The sequence below is a fragment of the Mustela nigripes genome, chromosome 17, assembly GCF_022355385.1.
Source record: "Mustela nigripes isolate SB6536 chromosome 17, MUSNIG.SB6536, whole genome shotgun sequence".
In the NCBI taxonomy this organism is placed as follows: domain Eukaryota; kingdom Metazoa; phylum Chordata; class Mammalia; order Carnivora; family Mustelidae; genus Mustela; species Mustela nigripes.
Genome location: NC_081573.1, coordinates 18,362,943 through 18,388,816, shown reverse-complemented (window position 1 = coordinate 18,388,816; position 25,874 = coordinate 18,362,943). Strand labels below are relative to the sequence as shown.

General features: G+C 42.4%; 1 protein-coding gene across 3 annotated transcripts in view; it reads left to right on the top strand.

The window, feature by feature from the left end:
* The window catches only part of GARRE1 (granule associated Rac and RHOG effector 1), an 81,055-nt gene that overhangs the window by 14,999 nt on the left and 40,182 nt on the right, over positions 1-25,874 (top strand). For 2 of the 3 annotated variants that reach the window (XM_059383848.1, XM_059383849.1), the window contains exon 2: positions 14,185-15,472. In XM_059383848.1, coding sequence (XP_059239831.1) covers positions 14,978-15,472 — 495 coding nt within the window. In that variant the 5' untranslated portion in view covers positions 14,185-14,977. Of the gene's footprint in view, positions 1-4,080; positions 4,139-14,184; positions 15,473-25,874 lie in introns of those variants that run through there. The other variant, XM_059383850.1, reaches the window with a different exon arrangement.

Below are 25,874 nucleotides of genomic sequence, written 5' to 3'. Positions count from 1 at the left end.
GTGGACGTATTTTTCATTTCTCTTGAAATACCACACCTAATGGGGTGCCTGGGTGGCTCAGTGGGTTAAGCCTCTGCCTTCAGCTCAGATCATGATCTCAGGGTCCTGGGATCAAGGCCCTCATTGGGCTGTCTGCTCAGCAGGGACCCTGCTCTGCCCCCCCCCCCACCTGCCTCTCTGCCTACTTGTGATCTCTCTCTCTGTCAAATAAATAAGATCTTAAAAAAAAAAAAAATACCATACCTCGGTGTGGAATTGCTTGGTTATCTGGTACTTCTATGTTTAATCTGGTGAAGTTCTGCCAGACTGTATTCCCGCAGGCAGTTTCTCCACATCCTCCCCAGCATGTGGTGTTGTCTATCTTTTTTAATGAAGCCATCCCAGTGGTTAGTGGTATCTTGTGGTTCTCACTTGCATTTCCCTGACAGCTAGCGATACCACTCATCTTTTTGTGTGCTTTATCGGCCATTTATCTATCATTTTTGAAAGGTTCATCTACACTTGATCATTAATTTGGGCAAGATCAGTTAAGTTGCAAAACCCCCAAATGAAAGAACAGATGAACATATTTGACTAGAGAAATGAGGTGTGTGTGTGTGTTCGTGCACACGTGTGCGTGCACATAGTGAAAGAGGCTCTAAATAGATGGAAAAGATGCAGGACAGGCTCCCCCAGAGAAGCATCCAGCACTCTCCCTGCACCTTACTCTTCACTCTCCACCTGAGCTTGAGAAACAGGGTGCTTAATGATCCTGTTACCTGGCTGTGACTTTGGAAGTAGAGACCATGATCTCTGCCTTCTTAAGACCACTGATACCGCCACCATGTTGAACCATGTATCAGAATGTCTGTCCTTTTTAGGCTTAAGAATATACTGTTTTATGGTTGTACCACATTTTGTTTATCCATTCATCTGTTTATGGACATTTGTCTTATTTCCACCCTCTGGGTGTTATGCATAATGCTACAGTGAACACTGCTATACAGATATCTGTTCAAGTTTTTGCTTTCACTTCTTTTGTGTATATACTGAGAAGTGAAATTGTTAGACCATATGGTAATTATATATCTAAATTTTTGAAGCACTGTCCTGCTGTTTTCCACAGTGGCATTATCATCTTATATTCTCACCGATGATGCCCAGGGTTCCCGCTTTTCCACATTTTTGCCAACATCTTATTTTGTGTGTTTTTTTTTTTTAATAATATCCATCCTAATGAATTTGTAGTAGTGTCTTTTTGTGGTTTTGACCTGCAATTCTCTGATAATTAGCGATGCTGAGCCATCTTTCCATGTGTTTATCGATTTCTTTGGACAAATGTCTATTGAAATCCTTCACCCATTTAAAAATTGGATTTGTTTGTTTGCTTTCGAGTTGTAGGTAGTTCTTTCTATATTCTGGATATTAATCCTTTTCAGAGGTACAATTTACATATATCTTTTCCCATTCTGTGTTTCCTTTTCATTCTATTGATAGCGTCCTTTGATGCACAAAAGTTATAATTTTGAGGAAGTACAGTTTGTCTGTTTTTTTTTCTTCTGTTGCCTGTGCTGTGGTGGTTGGTTTGTCTGTTTAAAGACTTATATTTATATTTATATTTATTTTATAAATATATTTATTATTCGATTCCAGGACCCCTGGGATCATGACCTGAGTCAAACGCAGTTGCTTAACCGACTGAGCCACCCAGGCATTCCCTGTGCTTTGGTGTTTTATCCAGGACATTATTGCCAAGTCCAAACTCATTAGTTTTTTTTAAAGATCTTATTTATTTGAGAGAGAGCACCATGCGGGGGAGGGACAGAGGGAGAAAATATCCAAGCAGTCACCCACTGAGCATAGCCCAGTATAGGGCTCAATCCCATGACCCATGAAATCCCTGAGATCAGACTCTGAGCAGAAAACAAGAGTTGGATGCTTAACCAGTGGAGCCACCCAGGTGGCCCCAAAATAATTAATTTTTATGTATTTAATAATTTTTGCTCCAGGGGAGGTTTTTTTGTTTTGTTTCGTTTGTATGCTTAAATTGTCCCATTGTTGGTCATTAATACAGTTTATTCTTCAGATTGACTGAGAGCCTTTTGACACAAGGCAGATTAGAGGGGTTCCTTGCTTTCTTACCTTAAATTCCTGTCTTATCTTTTTTGTTTCTGACCTCAGATCTAGAATCAGCCATTTCTATAAGATGCTCTGATTTTTTGGTGGGCAGTAATATTAGGGGCATTCATTACAACTGGAATTTGACTCCTTCTAGGTCTTTTCAGTAAAGATGTACAAAGAAATTAAAGATATAAAAAGAAATTAAAAGGTAAATCCTGATTTCAGACTGATATTTCAAATTTAGATGAAGATTTGAAGGATTTTTATTTCTTTGATTTTGTATTTGTGTCTGTTCTCCTTTGGTGACAGTAACACCAGAGAGGTATAGTAAAAAACACTGTTGAAACTTCAAGTAGGGGCGCCTGGGTGGCGCAGTCGTTAAGCTTCTGCCTTTGGCTCATGTTGTGGTCCCTCAGCCCTGGGATCTATCCCTGCATGAGGCTCCCTGCTCAGTGGGGAGCCTGCTTCTCCCTCTCCCCCCTCCCCTGCTTGCGTTCCCTCTCTCACTGTCTTTCTCTGTCAAATAAATAAATAAAATCTTAAAAAATTATAAACTTCAAGTAATCCTTCTCTGTGTGGTAATGCCACCATTTGATAGTTTAGGTTCATTTGTCTGCTTTTTATTTTTAGGGATTGCTTTCTTTTTTACTTGCTTTTGTCTTTTAATTGTATAAAATATTTACCTGGTTCTAAAGATAAAACTATAAAGCAAGGTAGATTGAAAGAATTATGGCTTCCTTCCATGCCTTTGTTCTTCTCTATACCACATAGGTAACATTATTATTGGTTTTTGATTTCTTCTTCCATTGCTTGTTTCAAAATATATAAGCAAATATGTACACTCTATTCTACTATCATTTTATTTTTTCCCTTCTTTTTTACCTTAGCAGTCAGAATTCTTACTTTTAAGAATTCTTTCTTGATTCCTGCTTCCTTTATGTTTGCTTGCTTTTGTTTTAAGGATGCATTATCCTATATCTCTCTAAGGATGCCAGTTGGAATTTCTTTTCAGGGACCTAAAATGTATGTTTCTTCTGGAGTCTGATCTGCTTTTCATCTTAGGTGTCCCTTATTGTCTTTTGTTTTTTTAGGGTTTTTTCCCTACTGTCTGGTGATCCTTATCAGTGAAGAAGTGGTTGATGATATAGGTAATTGAGAAAAGGTTCTTGTTTTTCCAACAGCCTTTTGTCTTGGTAAGAGTTGGTTGAGTGAATGACCAGGAGTGAGAAGTGTGGAGGAGGTCAGGTTGATGAACCTATTTCCGACTCCTGATTTCTTTACCTGCTGACTCAGAGCTGGGCATTGATCCAGCTCCTCCAGGAAAAAGGGCTCTGCCTCTCTGCCTGCCTTTGGCTCTGCATGTTCTGGGAAGTGTCTGGCTCTGCTGTGGTCTGTCGTATCATACAATTCCCTCTGCTTTCTCTTCCAGAAAGTAGGCAGCGTTTAAAAAGACTGTCCCTCGGCCCTTCTCATTTCTGTTATGTTGTGATTGCCTTGTGACTGTCTTTACTGTTAGGTCTTCAGGATTTGGGGCCAGTGGGAAGGTAAGTACATGTGCCTATTTCTTTAGACTGTCATCCTGAAATGAATCTACTTTGTGCCATCCTGTTGCTGACAATAGGACTGCTCTTCATTCCCATTTTCTCTGTTGGCTTAATGCCTGAAATGGATTTAAAATATTCTCTGTGTTCACAAATCATAGCTATCACATCATTGAAGCATGTGATGCCTCCTCCCCTAGGATACATAGTTTTCTACTCTGTTCAGGGATTGGGTGACTTTACAGGACCTTTGTCTATACTCTTTTCCAGACAAGCAGGGCTAACAAGGCTTGTTTACTTTCACTTATTGTGCGGAAATGATAATACAAGATCATCAAATACTCGGTGCTCAGAATATGCCAGATATTATCCTATGTGCTTTATGTGTATAAACTCATTGAACTCAATAACAGTAGTTACTGTTATTATCCCTATTTTACAGACGACAAAACTGAGGCACAGAGAGGTTAAAGAACTTGCCCAAGGTCACATAGCTGGTAAGTGGCAGAGCCAGGATTCCACCCAGTTAGCCGACCCCCAGGGTCACTCTCTTGTCCGCAATATTCTCTATAAAGGGAAGCTTTTCAGATATTCTTAGGCTGACTAGACCACTTTTTATATCTTGTCAGTTATGGATATAAGAAAACCCTTTTATACTTAATCTTTGTCTAGTTTCAAGCATGTTCTTTGTTATCGTGTGAAATTGGATTGCTAATAATTTGGGTTGCAGAAAGGAATGTTTTAAATGACATAATCAGGTCTGACTTCAGTTTTAATCTATTAAGAATTTTAGCAAACTACTGTGGTGTTGGGAAAATGTGATTTATCTCCTAAAATGTCCTTTTTAGCTACGTGTTTGTAACTCTTCAGGCAGCATTAAAACTTACGAATAAAGTACTTAAAGCTTACAAGTTTTGGCTAAAGCTAACTTCTGGGGTCCTTACAATGTATATGGATTCCACAGTGTATATGAATAATGGATCCATACATGATGAGTATTTTCCCAGTGAAAATTCTTTTTAAGAAAATACAGAAATGTCCTTAAATGGATTGAACATATTTTAGCTCTTCAGGCCGATAAATATGGGGGGAAAGCATTAGGAAAACATTAAGCATTGGGAATAATCTGTGTAAAAAAAATAACAGAAGGGATAAGTCCAGGTGCTTCTGTGCATGTTTGTGTGCATTTAAAACTTTTTTTTTTTTAAGATTTTATTTTATTTATTTGAGAAAGAGAGCAAGCATGAGAGTGGAAAGGTCAGTGGGAGAAGCAGAGCCCCTGCAGAGCAGGGAGCCCAATGTGGGACTTGATCCCGGGACTCCAGGATCATGACCTGAGCCAAAGGCAGTTGCTTAACCAACTGATCCACCCAGGAGCTCCATTTAAAACTTTTTATTATGGAAATGTTCAGTCATACACAACAGTAGAGCAAATGATACGATGAATCTCATGTACCTATCACCCAGCTTTCAACAATTTTGTCAGGGGTGATGATCACTACCATGAAGACAACTCCTTAAAATGGATGTCACCACCTTTTCTGCTTAGTATTTCTTGGCAGAATCCCATTTGAAAATGGTAGAACTTGAATGGTATTTCAATGCCATGATATTTCCTTGACTTCAACACGGTCTAGTTTCATTACAGCAAAGATCAGCACAGGAGCAAACAGATCTGTTAAGAATAAGTAAAAACCAGTTTTCATCTTAAGGGGCTCGCATGTTCTCTCTGCCTGTGGAAGAACCCCACTAGACTGCAGGACTTAAGCGGTCTCATTAGAATCACTTAAACATATACAGGTTTTCGCCGAAGCACAGGGAGAATGGAGGGCAGGTGGTTCTTCACTGGAGCTCCAATTCCAAAACTTCATGGAGTGGAAGCTTTAGTGTTTTGGATGTATGTTTGACTAGGAGTGTTTTCTCCTCTGTTTCTCAAAAGAATCTGTGACCTTTCCCTCCGCACAGCCTACTACTCCCTGCGGTGCATACATACTCACAGCAAAGAACTGTGGCCTGGAGCAGCCCACGTTCAGAATCTCCTGGCTTGTGGAAAGCAACTGCGCAGACTCTGCATTACATGTTAATAGCCTGTCCCAATTCTGGGATCAGAATTGCCATCACCACCGGGGCAGCGCAACACGCTACCTTCCCGGCCTCTCTTGTCCTTACCTTGGTACTGTGTGACTAAGTCTGGCCAGAGGGCCATGAGGGGAGGTGATGTGTGTCCCTTCCAGTGGGAAGCAGTCAAGAGTAGGTACGGGTTTCTTGTTTTGTGCTGAGGTGACTGGGAAACACAAGTTCCAGTCATGTCACAAGTTGAAGACGGGCTGCCAGACCCCCGTTGAGCTGCATGGGAGCGAGAGTGATGTCCTTTAGGTTGAGCCGCTTGCTTCATGGAAACCATCCCCATCGTCTGAAAATTGCCAGGCTTAGATTAGGGGGTCCTTGTGGGCCTTTTTGGCAGTCACATTTCTAGATTCTGGTTAGCAGCTTTCTCATGAAGTAGGAACAGGAGACTAAGGCTGGCATTAAAGGTGTCACTGGGAGACTCATTCTTTATTATGTACATTTTGCTGTTAAATGAGAAGTTACATAAGGAAAATGGCAATGAAAGATGGAATATTTTTTAAGATAATACCTCTATGAGTTACAGTTCATATGTTTTAGTATTTTCAGAGTTGTGCAGCCATCACCAGGCTCTAATCAGAACTCTGTCATCAGCCCAAAAAGAAACCCGTTAGCAGTGATCTGCTTTCTGTCTCGGGATTTGCCTGTTCTGGACATTCCATATCAATGGGGTCATATAATATGTGCCTTCTTGGGTCTGCCTTCTTTCACTTACACAGTGTTTTCAAGGTTCATCATTGTAGTTTGTAGCAGTACTTCGTTCCTTTACATGTATGTGCTACAAACACATACACCACATCTGTTCACCAGTGGGTAGACATTGGCATTGTTTGTGTGTTTTGGCTACTAAGAACAATGTTCCTATGAACATTTATGTACAGGTTTTGTTTTGTTTGTTTGTTTGTTTGTTTTTTCAGAGAGAGTGAGCACAGGCAGACAGAGTGGCAGGCAGAGGCAGAGGGAGAAGCAGGCTTCCTGCTGAGCAAGGAGCCCAATGTGGGACTCGATCCCAGGATGCTGGGATCATGACCTGAGCCAAAGGCAGCCGTTTAACCAACTGAGCCACCCAGGCGTCCCTATGTACAGGTTTTTATGTGATGTGTAGTTTTCATTTCTGTTGAGTATGTACATAGGAACGGAATTGCTGGGTCATGGGGTAACACTACATTTAACATTTTGAGGAACTGCCAAACTGTTTCAAAAGTGTTATCCCAGGGGTGCCTGGGTGGCTCAGTGGGTTAAAGCTTCTGCCTTTGGCTCAGGTCATGATCCCAGAGCCCTGGGATTGAGCCCTGCATTGTGCTCTCTGCTCAGTGGGGAGCCTGCTTCCCTCTCTTTGCCTGCCTCTCTGCCTACTTGCAATCTCTTGTCTCTCAAGTAAATAAATAAAAAGTCTTTAAAAAAAACAAGTGTTATCCCATTTTACAGTCATCTAGCAAATTATGGGGGTTCCAGTTTCTCTACATCCTTGCTAATACTTGTTACCATCTTTTTGTTTGAAGTGATTTTTTTTTAAGATTATTTACTTATTTATTTGACAGAGAGGGAGACACAGTGAGAGAGGGAACACAAGCAGGTGGAGTGGGAGAAGGAGAAGCAGGCTTCCCGCTGAGCAGGGAGTGCGATGCAGAACTAGAACCCAGGACTCTGGGATCACGACCTGAGCCCAAGGCAGATGCTTAACCACTGAGCCACCCAGGTGTCCCTGAAGTCATTATTTTTGATAAAGCAGCTATAATGCAACCAAATTTCATCAAATTTGAGAAGCTTTTAGCCATTATTTCTTCAAATATTCTTTCTCTACCCTTTAAATTTTTTTATATTATTTAAATTGAATTAATTAACATGTAATAATGTATTATTAGTTTCAGAGGTAGAGTTCAGTGATTGTGCTTTCTCTCCCCTCATTATGGGAGTCCTGTTATATGCCTGATGGCGCCCCACAGGTCTCTGAGGCTCTTTTCTTTTTTCTTCATTCTTTCTTTGTGCTCTTTAAACTGAATAAACTCGATTTCTCTTCAAGTTTGCTGACTCCTGCTCAGGTCTTCTGTTGAATCACTTAGTGTATTTTTAAATTTCAGTTATATTTTTCAACTCCAGAATTTCTATTTGTTTTTTTTAATAAAATTTTTATCTTTTATTGGTATTCTCTATTAACTGAGATAGCACTGTCATACTTCCTTTTAGTTCTTTTACATCTGCTACATGTATTTACATATGTTCTTTCAATGTATTTTTAAATTGCTGATTTTAAGTCTTTATCTAGTAAATCCAACTTCCTCAGGAATTGTTTCGATTGTTTGCTTTCCTGTGTATGGGCCATACTTTCTTGTTTCTTTGCCAGTCTTGTGAATTTTACTTGAAAAAACTTTTTTTTTTTTTAAGATTTTATTTATTTATTTGACAGAGAGAGAGGTAGCAAGAGAGGGAACACAGGCAGGGGGAATGGGAGAGGGAGAAGCAGGCTTCCTGCCGAGCAGGGAGCCCAATGCTGGACCCCATTCCAGGATCCTGGGATAATGACTGGAGCCATAAGGCAGACGCTTAATGACCGAGCCACCCAGGTGCCCCGAAAATTGAACATTTTAAATGATATGGGGGAACTCTGGAAAGCAGATTTTCTCCCCTCCCCAGGTGAGTTCCATGTCCATTCAAATAGAGAAGTGGGATCTTCCAGGGAACCACCAGATAGGTCAAATAATGATAATTTCCTGGGAATGAAATTTTGAAGGCGCTCTAGCCCAGTTCTCCCTCTGGTGGCTGCCTGCCCTCTGGTTTTCACTGCAAATGCCACTGGTAGTTTTCAAGGCAATGGCAGAGTTAGAGAACAGGGAATGGAACTAGGGTCAAGTTAAAATGCTATAAAGCTCACTATTCTTACTGAAATTCAACTCTTTTTCTAGAATAAATATTCCCCCAAATTGTTGCAAGTCTGCTAATTTCCAGAGTTTGGAAAAAGTTGGTTCTGACCATTTTTGCCAGTTTTCTTTTTCTTTTCTTTTTTTTTTTTTTTTTGAGATTTTTGCTTGACTTTTTTATTTGATTTTTTTTTTTTAAGATTTTATTTATTTATTTGACAGAGATCACAAGTAGGCAGAGAGGCAGGCAGAGAGAGGAAGGGAAGCAGGCTCCCTGTTGAGCAGAGAGCCCGATGCGGGGCTCGATCCCCGGACCCTGGGATCATGACTGAGCCGAAGGCAGAGGCTTTAACCCACTGAGCCACCCAGGCGCCCCTTTTTATTTGATTTTTTATTTGATTTTTAAAGATTTATTTGACAGAGAGAGACACAGTGAGAGAGGGAAAACACAAGGGGAGTGGAAGAGGGAGAAGCGGGCCTCCTGCTGAGCAGGGAACCCAGTGCAAGGCTGATCCCAGAACCCTGGGATCATGACCTAAGCCGAAGGCGGACTCGTAACAACTGAGTCACCCAGGCGCCCCACATTTTTGCCTGTTTTCTTACTGGTTTTTTTTGGAGAAGAGAATTTTTGGAGGTGTTTACTCTGCCATTTTTGATGACACCATTCCTCTCCCCTTCCTTTTCAGGCTTTTATTTTTATGAATCTGTTGTTCTCTTTCTAATAGTGAAATTGCAGTTTGGATTAGGTCTGAATCTTAGAGTTTGCCAAAGCTTTTAATCTAGAACTTTTTTCTTATACCCCAAGTTAGTCACGTAAGCACATACATTTCAGAGTAGTGCGGTGCACATATTCTTGGCCCCACTGCTTTATTGAAAGGAAGGAAGGAGGTTGGATTCAGACTGGCCATTCGGTAATCTCTGTCTTGCTCCCTCCCAGTTCTTCCCCTCCTCCCACCCGCAGTGCCACTCTATTTGCAATGACAGTTTCCCAACCCAAGCTTCCCTCCTTTCTTTGCTAGTTAACTCTTTGTTCTTTCCTTTTTTTTTTTAACTGAAGAATAATGGAGGAAAGTACACAGATTATACTAACAATGTTTGGTTTTTTACCTTCAAGTATATATGTAGATGGTCACCACCTTGGTTAGTCAGTAGCTACCCACAGTGCTGCAGATCTACCCAGTAACCAGTGGGTCATTTTTCAGAAATAGCATATCAGACTTTTGTTCATCTATTCTAAAACATTTCAGGAGGCCAGTAGTATATATGTTTTCCTATTTCTCTTTTCTTATTGATACATAATACACATGCCATAAAATTTACCATTTTGGGGCGCCTGGGTGGCTCAGTCAGTTAAGCATCTGCCTTTGGCTCAGGTCATGATCCCAGTATCCTGGGATTGAGCCCCACATCAGGCTCCTTGCTCAGCAGGGAGTTTGCTTCTCCCTCTCCTTCTGCTCCTCACCACCCCAACCCCCACTGACTTGTGTGCCTGCTTACTCTCTCAGATAGATAAAATCTTTTAAAAAATTACCATTTTAAAGCGTGAAATTCAGTGGGTTTTTGTGTATTAACAAAATTGTATGACCATCACCACCATCTAATTCCAGAACATCCATATGACCCCAAGAAGAAACTCTGTGTTAACTAGCGGTCATTCCCCATTCCTTTCCTCTCCTCAACTCATGGCAGTCATTAATCTACTTTTATCTGACTCTGTGGTTTTGCTTTATCTGAAGGTTTGATGTCAGTGGAGTCTCACATTATATGGCCTTCTGTGTCTGGCTTCTTTCATTTACCATGTATTTTCAAGGTTCATCTACAGTGTAGCATTAATCAGTACTTCATTCCTTTTTATGGCAGAATAATGCTGTATGACTACACCACTTTTTTTTTTTTTTATCCATTTATCAGTTGATAGACATTTGGGTTGTTTGCATTTTTTGGCTGTTACGAATAATACCATGGACATTCATGTGCAAGCTTTTCATTTATGATTGTATTTAGTTGTTATGTACAAGTTTTTATGTGAACCTATGTTTTCAGGTTTCTTGGGTACATACTTAGGAGTGGAATTTTGGAGTCAAATGCCAACTCTCTTGAACATTTTGAGGAACTGCCGAACTGCTTTTCACAGTGGCTGCATCATTTCACATTCCTACCAACAATGTACAAGAGTTCCAGTTTCTCCACATTGTTGCCCACATTTATTTGATTTTTTTTGTTTTGTCTTTATTACAGCTATCCTAGCATGTATGAAATGGTTTTGATTTGTATTTTCTTGATGACCCACCCTGTTGTGCATCTTTTCATTTGCTTTTAAGATTTTTTTATTTATTTTGGAGGAAGAGAGGGAGAGAACATGCAGACAGGAGAGGGGAAGAGAGAGGGAGAGGAAGAAAATCTCAAGCAGAATCCCTGCTAAGCATGGAGCTTAATGCAGGGCTCAATCTCAGGACCCTGAGGTTATGACCTGACCTGAAACCAAGAGTCAGACACTTACCCGGCTAAGCCACCCAGGCGCCCCTTAATAAAGTTATTTTGTTGAATTGAATTTGTGTATTCTGGGTACTAGAACTTGAATAGTTATATGGTTTTCCCAATATATTTTTTAAAGATTTATTTATTTGAGAGAAAGAGCAAGCGCATGCGCACGTGTGCTGGGAGAGGGAGAGAGAGAGAATATCGAGCAGGCTCCCCACTGAGTGCAGAGCTCAGTGCAAGGTTCGATCCCAGGACCCTGAGATCATGACCTGAGCCAAAACCAAGAGTCCCATGCTTAACTGACTGAGTCACCCAGGTACTCCAGGTATTCAAATACTTTTGTTCATACTATAGCTTGCCCCTTCCCCTTGATAGTGAACTTTGATACACAAAATGTTTTTGATTTTTTTTTTTTAAGATTTTATTTATTTATTTGACAGAGAGAGATCAGAAGCAGGCAGAGAGGTAGGCAGAGAGAGAGAGAAGGAAGCAGGCTCCCGGCCAAGCAGAGAGCCCGATGTGGGGCTCGATCCCAGGACCTTGGGATCATGACCTGAGCCGAAGGCAGCGGCTTAACCCACTGAGCCACCCAGGTGCCCCAATGTTTTTGATTTTTAAAAAATGATTTTATTTATTTATTTTTAGAGAAAGAGGATGAGCAGGGAGAGGGACAGAGGGCCAAGCCGACTTCTGCTGAGCATGGAGCCTGCCATAGGGCTCTATCCTGGGACCATGAGATCATGACCTGAGCTAAACTCAGATGCCCAAGCAACTGAGCCACCCAGGCACCCCAAAATATTTTTAATTTTGATGAAGTTCAATTCACCTGTTTTTTGTTTGTTTGTACCTCAGATGCTGTCTCTAAGAAACCATTGCCTAACCCAAGAGCACAAAGGTTTTTCACCTGTGTTTTCTTCTTGCTTTTAAGTCTGATTCATTTTGAGTTAATTTTTGCATATGATATAGGTAGGGGTCCACATTCATTTTTTGCATGTGAATATCTAGTTTTTCTACCACCATGTATTGAAAAACTTTTCTTTACCCACTGAGTGGTTTTGGCATCTTTGTCTAAAATCAGTTGACCATAATTGTATGGTGTATCCTGGACTCTCATTTATATTTCTTGATTTGTATATCTTTCATGATGCAGTACGCCACTGATTATTATAGCTTTGTAGTAGGTTTTCAAATCAGGAGCTGTGAATCCTTCAGCATCTTTTTTTTCTGGTATACATTTTGGCCATCATGGGTCACTTGCATTGCCGTATGAATTTTAGGATCAGCTTGCCCATTTCCAATAAAAAAAGGTGATTCACATTTTGATTTTGAATTTGTAAGTGAATTTGGTGACATAGTGTATTTTTAAGCATTATAAGTTTCATTCACATAAATTTTGGAAATATATAAAAGGAAGAAAAGTATAATGTTATGCTGCATTCATTAAAATTAGGTCAGTATGTGGGTCTTACTCAGCCTTTTAGGACCAACTAACAGAGCGGTGGGAGTGGACTGTCAGGGCTAGAGGCAGCAGCGTGCAACACAGAAGAAAGAAGGAGTGTTCCTCAGGACCGCTCCAGATTCTCACACTAGCCAGCTCAAGGCAATGGTTTTCTTTCACGAACTTCACACTTTCTGTATGAGCACCGTTCCTGTTGAGGTCATCTGTTGTACAGCAGAATTTGTAAAGCTACATTGATTACAGTACAGCGTTTGGGTAGGGGTAGAGAAGATTTTGTTATTGTCATAAATTTGAAAAAAGACCTTTTGGGAACAGATTTCTTACAAGTAGCCTTTTGATATGTTGTTTCATGAAAAGTTGATGAAATTCTTGTGAGTCAAGAGTCCCTTGAGTGCAGAACTGCCAACGGCAGCCCGCTGAGTTGCATTTCCATGCTCACTGGGTTAGTGTTACTGCACTTTTAGAGTGTGTGTTTGTATCTCTCCCATCTTGCTCTCTTAACCCCCCTGCTTTCCTGGGTTCCTTGTGCAATTATAGAGGCGTGGTAGGCAGCCGGGATGGGTGACAACATGTGACTTGCTTCTTTTTTTAATCAAAAAGGAAGGTGGAAGGGAAGAAAACCTAGTTGTCAATAAGTAGGCCAGACTATATTCAGTTATCACGTGGTTTGAAGTTCAATGTAGACTAAATATAACACTGAGTAAAATAGACTTGAACTCTTGTTACGTTTGGGAGAACAGAGAGTTCAGGCAAGTGGGAATCCTGACAGGAGCTCTGTGAGAAGAACCCCACTACTCCACTGTGGGAGGTATCGCCAGCTATAACTGGAGCTGTCCAGATGTTGCTCTTGGCACCTGTCCAGAGCCAGGGGTTCCACAGGAGCTATCCCTGGGGGTAGGAACCAGCACACCCTGCCAGGCTTCTTTCTCTTTGGACATCCAGAAGGAACCAGGGTGAGGGTGAGGAGAATCCTGCCTGCAGACCTCCGTCAGCCACTCACTGCAGGCTCTGTCCGTGCACAGCACTTTGGCCGAGCTGGGAGTCCTGAGCAGGCCCCATGCCATCCTGCTTCAGGGCTTTGCCATCTGTGGTGGTCCTTTGACCTGGGGAGCCCCACCCATCCCTTTTGCACTTGTCAAAACCTGTCCTAAGGTCAAGGCCTCCCTCAGAGTAACATTTTCTTTATCACAACCTTCCCGATTTCTCCCTCTCTGTTACAGTCTTTAAAGTGTTGGGAGAGCTGTCACTGTTGGCGGCCCTCCCCACGATCTGGGTGCTCTCCTGAGCCTCTTGGGGATTTATGAGCTCTTTGAGGAGGAATCAGGGGTGTATGCTGAACACAAACTCAGGTCCAGGCCCTGCTCGCCTCAGCTTTGGAGTGGTTGGTGTGGAATCAGACCTTTTTCGTTGCACTATTTTTGTACAGCTTGAGGAATTTTCTAGTAGTTGTCATATTGTAGTTGGACTCTCACTGTCATGCCTGCTTTGGTAAGGTTACAGATGATTTCTCACTTCAAGCCCACCTTTGTGGATTGTAGCATTTCAGGGGTTAATGTTTCAGAATTATTCCTCATCCTGTAATTTTCTTAACTTTATCTTATTTGTCCCCCCCTCACAGGAAATGACTTAGAGGCCTTACAAATACATCTGCACATTCTTGCTTCAGACTTTACAACTGAGGGCCAGCCCAGTCTCAGAAGCACCTTTTATTACTGTTACAAGGAAACTGCTACCTCAGCAAACAGAAGGAAAGGAGAAGACTTAGAATAACAAATGGCATTTTTAGGAAAAACACTTGTTTTCAGAAAACAGTAAAGGAAATTTGGAAATTTTTCGCATTGAGAAAAAGATCTGTGGGTGAATGGATTTGGCAGGCGGGCTCTGTCAAACTAACGCAGCGTTTGATCTTTCCTCCCAAGGACTTCGTGTGAAGTCACCATACTGCTTTTTAAATCGCTGTTGATCAGCTTGTGGGTTTTGGGGCTCTAATTTTTCTGGTATACTGAAGATACATTATATTACATTTTTTAAAGTTAAGTTATTTTTCTGCCATTGTAAATACAAGTATCGAAATATTCTTTTGCAAAGCAATGATAGGTAAACATTTTTCTCCGCAAGCATATCTTTTTACTAAAAGAGTGGAATGCTAACAGTTCTTACACAGCATTTCAGACACACTTTTATTTTTTGGTCAGAGGTCCTCCCGCCTACCCTGAAAACATTCATTATCTAAACCTGTTGTTCTCCCACCAACGTTGGATCACATGGGCTCCTGCCTCATGGAAATGCCTTTTTCAAAACTTAGATTTGCAGAACTCCACTATTTTTATACCTAGCTACGGTCTTGGGGGGAAAAAGAGGAATCCGAACCCTGCCCCGCCCGCGGTCCCTGGGACATCTCCCGCTCCCGCATGTATTGCTGCAGCGCCCAGGACAGTAAAATGGACTACAAGCGGCGCTTCCTGCTTGGCGGGTCCAAGCAGAAGGTGCAGCAGCACCAGCAGTACCCGCTGCCTGAGCTGGGCCGAGCGCTGAGTGCTCCCCTGGCGTCGGCAGCCCCCGCGGCCCCCCTGGGCAGTCTGACCTCCGCAGGCAGCTGCCACCATGCCGTGCCCCACTCCACTCCCATCGCTGACATCCAGCAAGGCATCTCCAAGTACCTGGACGCCCTCAACGTCTTCTGCCGGGCCAGCACCTTCCTCACGGATCTTTTCAGCACTGTGTTCAGGAACTCGCACTACTCCAAGGCCGCGATGCAGCTTAAAGACGTGCAGGAGCACGTCATGGAAGCGGCCAGTCGGCTGACTTCTGCTATAAAGCCTGAGATCGCCAAGATGCTGATGGAGCTCAGTGCTGGGGCGGCAAACTTTACAGACCAGAAGGAGTTCAGCCTCCAGGACATTGAGGTAGAGTATCTTGTCTGTGATTCTTGGGTAGGAGAATGTGTCCCAGAGGTAAGTGAGAGTGTCGTCTTCATGGCTTCCCAAATGACCGTAACGATCTCCATCTTCTTTGTGTTGTTACTTGGTCCTTGGTGAGAAATGGGTGCCTGCCACGTTCTGATTTGCTCTAGACTCAAGTGGAGCAGGTTCAAAGACTGTGAAACAAACAAGCAAATCAGCCTGTACTTTATGTTCTTTACATTTTGAAAGTGAAACTTTATTTCCAAATAACATCCTGCTAAAAGTATCTAGTGGGGACTGAGATTTCGAAATATGATTATGAGCTTTGTGAATTGGCATTCTCTAGAACCACTGGTTTAATGTAGAAAGTTCACACGTATTTACTGGATAAATTATTTTTCCAGTTCTGCATTCACAGTTGTTCCCATTTGGTTGAGTCTGATTCTTCCTCAGTACATTTCTTAGGGTCTTTCATAATCAAAATGAAGTATCCTCCCTCCTTCAGGGCTCTGGGTTAGAATGTAAGATTAGAATATAGATTTTGTTCAGAATAAAGTTGACCTTTTCCCTTCCTTCATTTAGGAAATCATTTATTCAACTGCCAACTAATCTGCTGCTAGATTAGTGTCACTGGTGTAACTGCTAAATTTTAAAAATTATTGTTATCTTCTCAGAGAGTTCTTCTGAGTTTGATGTCTTGAGTCCTTGTACATTTTAGCAGCACATCAGAGGTTAAGTTCCTGGATGCTAGGAGACAGAATGTCTCTTTCCCATCCTGGGGCTGAATTTGATTTTAAGAAATCACGTCTGAGCCAACTCTGATGGCCTGGGTAGCTGAGCAAGCTAATTTATACTGCTGTGGGTTTGAGGAAGGGAATAGGTAAGCTGTTAAGTAATATGACTAATTTTTATCATGTTTAAAAGTGATTTTGAAGGTATTTCCAAGAGAATTTAGAACTATATTTGAGGGGCACCTGGTTGGCTCAGTCAGTAGAGTATGTAGTTCTCCATCCCGAGGTCATGAGTTCAAGCCCAATGCTGGGCACAGAGCCTGCTTTAAAAAAAAAAAAAAAAAAAAAGAACCATACTTGAGAAGACACAGTATTATTGGTGTAAATTGGGGATCATCAAACTTTTTCTGTTTAGAGCAAATAGTAGATTCTAGGAATTGTGGACCACATGTGGTCTCCGTCATATCTTCTTCTTTTTTAAAAATAACCCTTTAAAAATGTAAAACCCAAGGGCGCCTGGGTGGCTCAGTGGGTTAAGGCCTCTGCTTTCGGTTCAGGTCATGATCCCAGGGTCCTGGGATCGAGCCCTGCATCCCATCCCACTCTCTGCTCAATGGGGAGCCTGCTTCCTCCTCTCTCGGTGATGTCTGTCTGTCAAATAAATAAATTTTAAAAATCTTTTTAAAAAGTAAAAACCAGTCTTACCTTGTGGACCTGTCTCTTGAGCTGGATTTGGCCCATGGGCTGTTGTTTGCTATATCTGCTGGTAGAAATATATAATAGCCTCCTTGGGTCATTCTGTTTTGAATCTATCCCAAGTATATTTTAAAATTTCTGATTATTTCTATTATCACATTTTATATTTAGAGAAATTACCATTTTGAAGTGCTTTTAAAATGGCTTGTGTAGTGTTTTTGGAGTTAACACATGTAAAGCATGCATAAAGCAGTTTTTTTTTTTTTAATGCACTTCTCAAAAGAAATTCAAAGGGTGAAACATGAAACTGCTGACTTTCTCTCCCATCTTGTCGTGTTTCCCAAAACTGCTGATTTACTTTCCCATCCCTTTCTGTTTCCCAGAAGTGGCAGCCTTTAGCTGGCCGGCGTGTGCCATCCCAGACTACCGTCTGGATACACACGTACGCATGCACAAATGGACAGCTTTTGTTTCTGTTTGCTTTACAGAAAGGACCAATTGTTCAGCCACCAGTGTGCCTGCCTGCTGCTTTGCAGAGATGTAGCAAGATAGCAGTTAGGGACTCTGCCCTCTCAGAAAGGGTTATAGGCTATTAGACCCAGCCTGTTAACAGCTCTCATCCTGTTGTGACATCAGTGCTTTCAGTTTTATTTAAAATTTCAAGCAAGAGTATTTGAAAAATAAGGCCAAATGCTTTTATTTTAATCTGAACATCGTTGAGCTCTTTTTCAGGCCATGCCTCCAGGTGCTGGTGGAGACAGAGCTAGACATTCATGGCCCTTTGCACTCTAGCCCTAACCGGCCAGCACCCTCGTTCCCCAGGTCAGGACCACTAGAACAGGATGAAGCAACCCTGAGGACTGGGGGTTTAGGAAGCCACTGGGCTGAAGTTGCCCCTCTCTTGGCCCTTCTGCTTTTCTTGAGACCAGCATGAACCACTTGAGCTGAGAAGGAGAAATATTTCTAATTGATGTGGTTTGGAACTTTGACTTGGCTTTTGCCACTGAAATGTGATTAGGATAGCTGGAATACTACCATGTTTTTGTACATAATAGGCTAAGCAGGCTTTGGAGGCTAGACTGGAAACTAAGTGCTGTTGATGGGTTTTAGAATCTATGGGTGTATTCTGAGTTTTAAACAGCTGACTTATAAGTAAATTCTAAAATGTGATTGCCAAGTGTAGGCCTGCTTGCCTTTTCCACAAAGCAGTGTTTGTTGTTTCTGGAATTTATGTGCTGCCATGGGCCAGTGGGCCAATAAGGGTCTCACTCTTAGAATATTCACCAGTTCAGATAGAATGGCTGGCCATTTGGGTTTTTCCCTGTTAGTTTTTTTAGGGTTTTAACAGAAGGGCCCTGAGAGACTCTAATGTTCATCCCTGGGGCCTAACAATGCTGAACTTGACTGGCTAGGTACGGACCTCTGCTGAGGAGCTTAGTCCAGGGCTGTGAGTGAGGAAAGCCCTGAACTCAGTGTTCAAATACGTGAACCCCCCCCCTTTTTTTAAGATTTTATGTATTTATTAGAGAGAGAAAGAGAAAGAGCAGAGCAGAGGGGAGGGGCAGAGGGAGAGGAAGAAGCAGACTCCCTGATGAGCAGGGAGACTGACATGGGGCTCAACCCCCAACCAGAGGTAGATGTTTAACCAACTGAGCCACCCAAGTGCCCCTCAAATGCTTGAACCATTTTAAACCTAAAAGAAAGCACTGATCCTACTGGCCCACCTCTGGTGGGGGAGGGGCCAAAGATGCTTTTCATGTTCCTTACTTACAGTCAGGTTTGGGATGTGCTTATCGATCCCAGTGCATATCTCTAGGAATTCCGGTTGCTCACTCCATGCTCTGGAAAAGGCAGGTGTACATGGGTCCTGTCTTGTCTGTACTTGTCAGTGACTTTGCCCCTTACCCTGCTGCTTCACCCTCACAATCTCACTGTTAAAATTAAACTTTCAGAGAGATGAGCTGTGACCATGGTGTTTCACTAGGTAATAGGCACCTGTGACACTGTTACAGGACATAGAGTCAGAAGATCTGGGTTTAGAAAATGACTCTATACTTCTTACCATCTGTCTGGCCTTGAGCAAATCTCCCAACACCTCTAAGCCTCACTTTTCCCATCTTTAAAATGGAATTATCGGGGCTTCCAGTTGGAAGAGCATAAGACTCTTGATCTTGGGATTGTGGGTTCGAGCCCCATGATGGGGGTAGATATTACTTTAAAAAAATTTAAGAAATGAAATAAAATCAGGCACCTAGCTGGCTCAGTCGGCTAAGTGTCTGCCATGGGCTTAGGTCATGATCCCAGGGTTCTGGGATCCAGCCTGACATATAGAGCTCCCTGCTTAGCAGAGAAGCTACTCCTCCTCCTTCTTCTGCCACTCCTGCTTGTGTGCGCGCTCTCTCGCTCTCTCTCTCAAATAAATAAGTAAAAACTTTAAAAAATATATTAAATTAAATACAAATAAAAATTAAATAAAATGGAATTGCCACCCACTGTCCAAGTTCTTGTAATAATCTGATGTGGTTAGTGTGTCTGAAAGGCTTTACCCAGTTAGTTGCCATCAACATTCTTATTGTTTCCAACATGACTTGAAAGTGCTGTGAGCCCTTCTTTGAAGTACAGAGCACAATTATGTATAAACCCAACATCAGAGAGAGATGTTGGGCAAGTTATTTATTTTTTAGGTGAGAGCGTGCTAGTGCAGGGTAGTGAGGGTCAGGCAGAAAGAGGCGAGAATCTCAAGCAGACTCCGTGCTGAGCCCAGAGCCGGAGGCAGGGTTCAGTCTCGTGACCCTGAGTTCATGACCTCAGCTGAAATCAAGAGTCAGATGTCTAACCTCCTGAGCCATTCAGGCACCCCAGCAAGTTATTCTTGTAACTGAAACCCTTTTAGGTAGAAAAAGTTACCACTCCCAGAACATTTGCTCTGCTCATTTCTTTCCTGGTTCTTGAAGTAGGCGCCTCCCTTGTAAGGCAGCAGCAGTATTTCCTGCCTAATGTAGGAACTGCCAGGGCCTTTTCATCGTAAAAGCCAAGGGGACCTCTTTTACCAGTAGTCATGGCTGTTTGTCTTGTGCCTGGAATGGGACATTGGAGTAGGGAGTGGGGTATCCAGCAAATATACTTGGAGTAACCAAGAACCTTTGGGTAAGCCAGGTGACAGTTTAGGTAGGATTTGTCCTACTCTGGATTTATAGAAAATATATGGGGGCATCTGGATGGTGCAGTCAATGAAGCGTCTTGAGTCTTGGTTTCTGCTTGGCTCATGATCTTGGGGTCCTGGGATCAAGCCCCACATCGGGCTTCACTCTCAGCATGGAATCTGCTGGAGATTCTCCCTCTCCCTCTGCCCCTCCCACCTATCCACTCGCTCAATCTCTCCCCCTCCCTCTAATAAATAAGTAAATCTTCACAAAAAATACATAGTTTATTTGAACTGGGATTTTGTCAAAATAGGAAATGTGGTCACAATTAATTGCTTCATGGGAATTCCTTTGTATAAGTCTCAAACTGTCAGTCCAGCCAGAATGTGAATTCAGGAAAAATATGGTTTCCCAGGGGCACCTGTGGGCTCAGTGGCTCAGTGGGTTAAGCCTCTGCCTTCGGCTCAGGTCATGATCTCAGGGTCCTGGGATCGAGCCCTGCATCGGGGCTCTCTGCTCAGCAGGGAGCCTGCTTCCTCCTCTTTCTCTGCCTGCCTCTCTGCCTACTTGTGATCTCTGTCTGTCAAATAAATAAATAAAATCTTAAAAAAAATAATAAAATCTTAAAAAAAAACAAAGCTTTGAATACCCCACCCACACATTTTTTTAGAAGTAGACTGCATGGGACCTGCTGTCTTTTCTCTGAGTCTAGGAGCACTTCCACTGGTCGTTGTTAGGTGGTTCTTAATTCCAGTGTTCCTGTAAAATGCTAGGCTGGCTAAATTGAATGGCTGATTTCTCTTTGATTTTTATCTGCCTCAGTATCATTTGTCAGAGAAATCTGTTATCTTTTTCAGTTAAACCTTGTGTTTGTATTAAAGCAGTATAGACAGCCCTGTAACGTGGTTTTCTATTCATTAGAAAGTCACAAATGTCCACCTCTTTTCACAAGCATCTGTCACTTGTCTTAAATGAAATTCTTTTTCAGTAGAAATGTAAGTAAAAGAATCAGACTGGCTTGTGATCCTTGCCTTCATTCCACGGACAGTCACTGCACACTTTATTTGTACCAGGTACTGTCCCGGGTACAAAGGATACGGTAGTGAGCAAGATGGAAATTCCTCCTTCCGGTAGATGAAAGAGGACTGTAGTCTTAGATAACAGGATTAGAAAAGGCATCACTCAGGGCAGCTGGGTGGCTTTGTCATTGGGCAGCTGCCTTTGGCTCAGGTCGTGATCCCAGAGTCCTGGGTTCGAGCCCCGCATCGGGCTCCCTGCTCCTTGGGGAGCCTGCTTCACCTTCTCCCACTACCCCTGCTTGGGTTCCCTCTCTTGGCTGTCTCTCTCTGTCAAATATATAAATAAAATCTTAAAAAAAAAAAAAAAGAGGGGCACCTGGGTGGCTCAGTGGGTTAAGCCGCTGCCTTCGGCTCAGGTCATGATCTCTTGTCCCGGGATCGAGTCCCGCATCGGGCTCTCTGCTCGGCAGGGAGCCTGCTTCCTCCTCTCTCTCTCTCTGCCTACTTGTGATCTCTCTCTGTCAAATAAATAAATAAAATCTTTAAAAAAAAAAAAAAGAATAAAAGGCCTTCATAGGCAAAAAGGAAAAGAAAGTTTCAAGCACGGTGGATTGGTTTGGTGAAGACCACCTTCCTATGGGAGAGGGAAGGCATCTCTCCAGCGGATTACCTGACTAGGTCATTCCAGTTGACAGATTACAGGTTTCATTCCTGGGGGAGGCTGAAATTGCAGTTCCGTTAAGTGTTAAGTCTTGGTTTGTGGGGCTTGGATATGGGGCTTAGCAGAAGAGACTCCTCTGGAACTCCTTATTTCTGTTTTTTTTTTTTTTTTTAAAGATTTTATTTATTTATTTATTTGTCAGAGAGAGAGAGAGAGAGAGGAGCGAGAGTGAGCACAGGCAGACAGAGTGGCAGGTAGAGGCAGAGGGAGAAGCAGGCTCCCTGCCAAGCAAGGAGCCCGATGTGGGACTCGATCCCAGGACGCTGGGATCATGACCTGGGCTGAAGGCAGCTGCTTAACCAACTGAGCCACCTAGGAGCCCCCTTATTTCTGTTTTTGAATAAAGACCTGAAGGACGTCAAGGAGTAAACCCTGTTGATAACCGGGAGCAGGAGCCCAGGTGGAGGAAAGAGCTATTTCGGAGTTTCTGAGGCCGGATGAACTGAGTATTTAGAGCGTGGAGAGGATCTGTTGTGGCTGAAGCTGCAAAAGGGAAAGTACTGGGAGTGGGCTCAGCCTTTGTGGAGGGCAGACAGCAGGACAGGATCCCTGTGTAGTGAGTGGTGCTGTCACTTCTCCCCCTGGCCTCCTTCATCCCCTGACTGCTCCAGGCTTTGGTCTCACGCTTGGGGCCTCAGGGTTAAAAGGGTGTGGCCCTCTGGGCAATTGCTTTGCCTTCCAGAAGCCCAGGGCATCTACAGGGATCCCAGGAGTTGTAGTTCTTTAAGGGGACTATATTTTATATGTTCTGGCAAACTCAGTGGCTTTTCAAGTATCATCACCTTGTAAATGGGCAGGCAGAGTTTAAATCAAATCTTCATGTCGTTGAACCTTGGCTTCCAGTTTGATGGACTGACAGATGTCTTTTGTACCTTGTGATTACCCGAGAATCTGTTTGAAATAACTGATTTGTGACCACTGACTGACTTTTAAGAACCTTAATTCATAAGAACCAAATAATTTATTTTGGGTAGATATATGCCAGAAATACTGTAAAGCAACAGTAATGGAAAATATTAGGGACGGATTCAAAATATGATTTTCATTAACCTGAATGGAATTAAATTAGCATGTTCCTGTTTGGGTTTTGGTTTTTTTTTTTTTTTTTTGCCTAAAGGTAAAATTCAGTATTACTTCTTTCTTTCCTTTCTTGTTTTGACTTGCAGATCTTCCATAATAGATTGTGGAGTAAATATTTCCTAACTATGTGCCAAATGAAAATCCAAGTTGCTATTAATCATAAACTGAAGTTCACTTCATAAAAAGCTTATATAGTTGTAGTTTTCAGGCTGGTGCTAATTTCTAGCCACTCTTTTTGGCTTATACTTTTATTGAGGTGGCTCTTCTATTATCTAAATTGTCTTCAGATTTTAGCCTTTAGAAGAACCTATAATTTAAGCACTTGGAATTTGCGTGATTTTGTAAACTTCATTGTAGAACAACAAGATTTACTGCCTGCCCAGCCCATTCTGTGTGGGTGGAAGCCACTGCGGCCAGAGGGCATCTGCCACTCTGGAGGCACTGGATTCTTTGATTTTGACTGGCCAAGACACTCTGTGCAACCAACTCATTATTCTGAACATTGCTAATTAAAAGAAAAATAAGGAATTAAGTGAATTTCCTGCTTCTCTTGTACAACTGTTTTTCAGGGTAACCAAATAGCCCTAATGGATGGGAGAAGTTTCTTCTGTTTAAAAGAAACTCAGTATTCTTCTATGTAGAAGGGATGATAAAATTAGGAAAATCACCATTTTGCACACCAAAATGAATTGACTGACTCAGGCAAGTGGTAAACCATGGAGGATAAAACCAGTTGATAAAAGGTCATTGAGGAAACAAGATGGGATATGAAGACAAACCATAAGAGACTCTTAATCTCATGAAACAAACTGAGGGTTGTGGGGAGGGTTGCTGGGGTTGTGGGGAGGGATAGAGTGGCTGGGTTATGGACATTGGAGGGGGTATGTGCTAGGGTGAGTGCTGTGAAATGTGTAAGCCTGATGATTCACAGACCTGCACCCCTGGGGCAAGTAATACATTATATGTTAATTAAAAAAATTAACATTAGGAATCAGGGAAAAAAAATGTCATTGGGGAAGTTCATAAGGGAAAGATCATACGTTTTCCACCCAAATCCATTGGTCCACCTCAGCATCACTCAAAGTTAGGCCACCAGTTAGTTGATCATGAATCCTAAGAACCACACAGTACCCCATAGTATATTCTTCTATTTTTCCCCTCTCCCCAGGGTGGGAGAGGACCTGAAATAATCTCATTGATCCTCTAGAACAAATTCCCAGTCTAAGTGAAGTAAGTGTAGTGGAGCAAATCATAAAATACCACAAGGAAGCCATTAGACAAATCAGAATGTAGAAGATTCTATAGGCAGTTGACCTGATTTGTTTAATAAAGTCAAGTAGCATGAGAAAAAAAAAAAAGAGAGAGAGAGAGGGAATGCGGTACAAGGCATCTAAAAACAGAGTTAAAAGATAGGACAACCAGGGGTGCCTGGCTGGCTCAGTCAGAAGGGCATGCGACTCGATCTGAAGGTCATAAGTTTGAGCCCCATGTTGGGTGTAGAGATTACTTAAAAAAATAAATATTTAAAAAAAAATATATATATATAAAGAGATATGACAACCAAATAAGAACTTTTGGGGATTGAACTTCAAATAAACAAAAGTACATTTTAAAAAATACATTAAAAAAAATAATTTTGGGGGGGGGGCTGCCTGGGTGGCTTGGGGGGTTAAAGCCTCTATCTTCGGCTCAGGTCATGATCCCAGGGTCCTGGGATGGAGCCCTGCATCAGGCTATCTTCCCAGCAGGGAGCTTGCTTCCCTATCTCTCTCTCTGCCTGCCTCTCTGCCTACTTGTGATCTCTGTCTGTCAAATAAATAAATAAAATCTTTTAAAAAAGATAATTTGGGAAGTTTGAACATGTACTTGGTCTTGATTGATTGGGATTTGCTTCAAAACATTCCAGGGGTGCCTGGGTGGTTCACTGGGTTAAAGCCTCTGCCTTTGGCTCAGGTCATGATCCCAGGGTCCTGGGATCGAACCCCAAATCGGGCTCTCTGCTCAACAGGGAGCCTGCTTCCCCCTCTCTCTCTGCCTGCCTCTCTGCCTACTTATGATCTCTGTCAAATAAATAAATAAAATCTGAAAAAAAAAAAATTCCAGCAATAAAAGTGGTGTTGGGGAGAAGAGTAAAAAAAGACATGGCAAATGTTAGTGGTTATTGAAGCTTTTTGATTGGTATATGAGAGTTTGTTATACTCCTTTTGTGTTTGGATATTTTCCAAGTTTAAAAAAAAGGAGCAAGAAACATTTTTAGGAGGAGTGTATCAGGAATACCCCGTAAATGATTCTGTCCCGTGGAGGATTTATGCATATAAAGTGGTCTTGTAACAGAACTCGGAGTGTTTAGGAAGACTTTTCTGTTTTCTGTCTCCTCACAGAATAGTCCACTTCTGGCACTTCTGATCACCAAATGTGTGATGTGGGGTAAGGGTGGTTCTCATGCCAGGCAGTTCTGGGTCTGTTTTGACACTGTTTCCCTAAAGCTAGGATCAGACCCCACAGTTGAAGGGCTCAGTCCCAAAGGAGTGTCCTCCTCCCCTTTAGACACCAATTTCAAGGCCAGGGTGTTTATTACCCATGCTTCATACCGGCTGGCTGTAAAGCAGAGTATCTCATGACCCCCACCATGGGTTCCCTTAATTTGCTAGAGCAGCTCACAGAACTCAGAAAAACACTTTACTTACTGAATTATAAAACGATATAACTCAGGAACAGCCAGGTAAAAGAGATGCGTAGGGCAAGGTATATGGGAAGGGGCAGCAGCTTCTGTGCCTTCTAGATACACGGCTGTCCTCGCACCTCCACGTGCTCACCCACTCAGAAGCCCTCTGACCCTCCTTTGGGCTTTCTTTTTTTTTTTTTTTTTAAAGATTTTATTTATTTGACAGACAGAGATTACAAGTAGGCAGAGAGGCAGGCAGAGAGAGAGAGAGAGAGAAGCAGGCTTCCTGCGGAGCAGGGAGCCTGATGCGGGGCTCGATCCCAGGACCCTGAGATCATGACCCGAGCCGA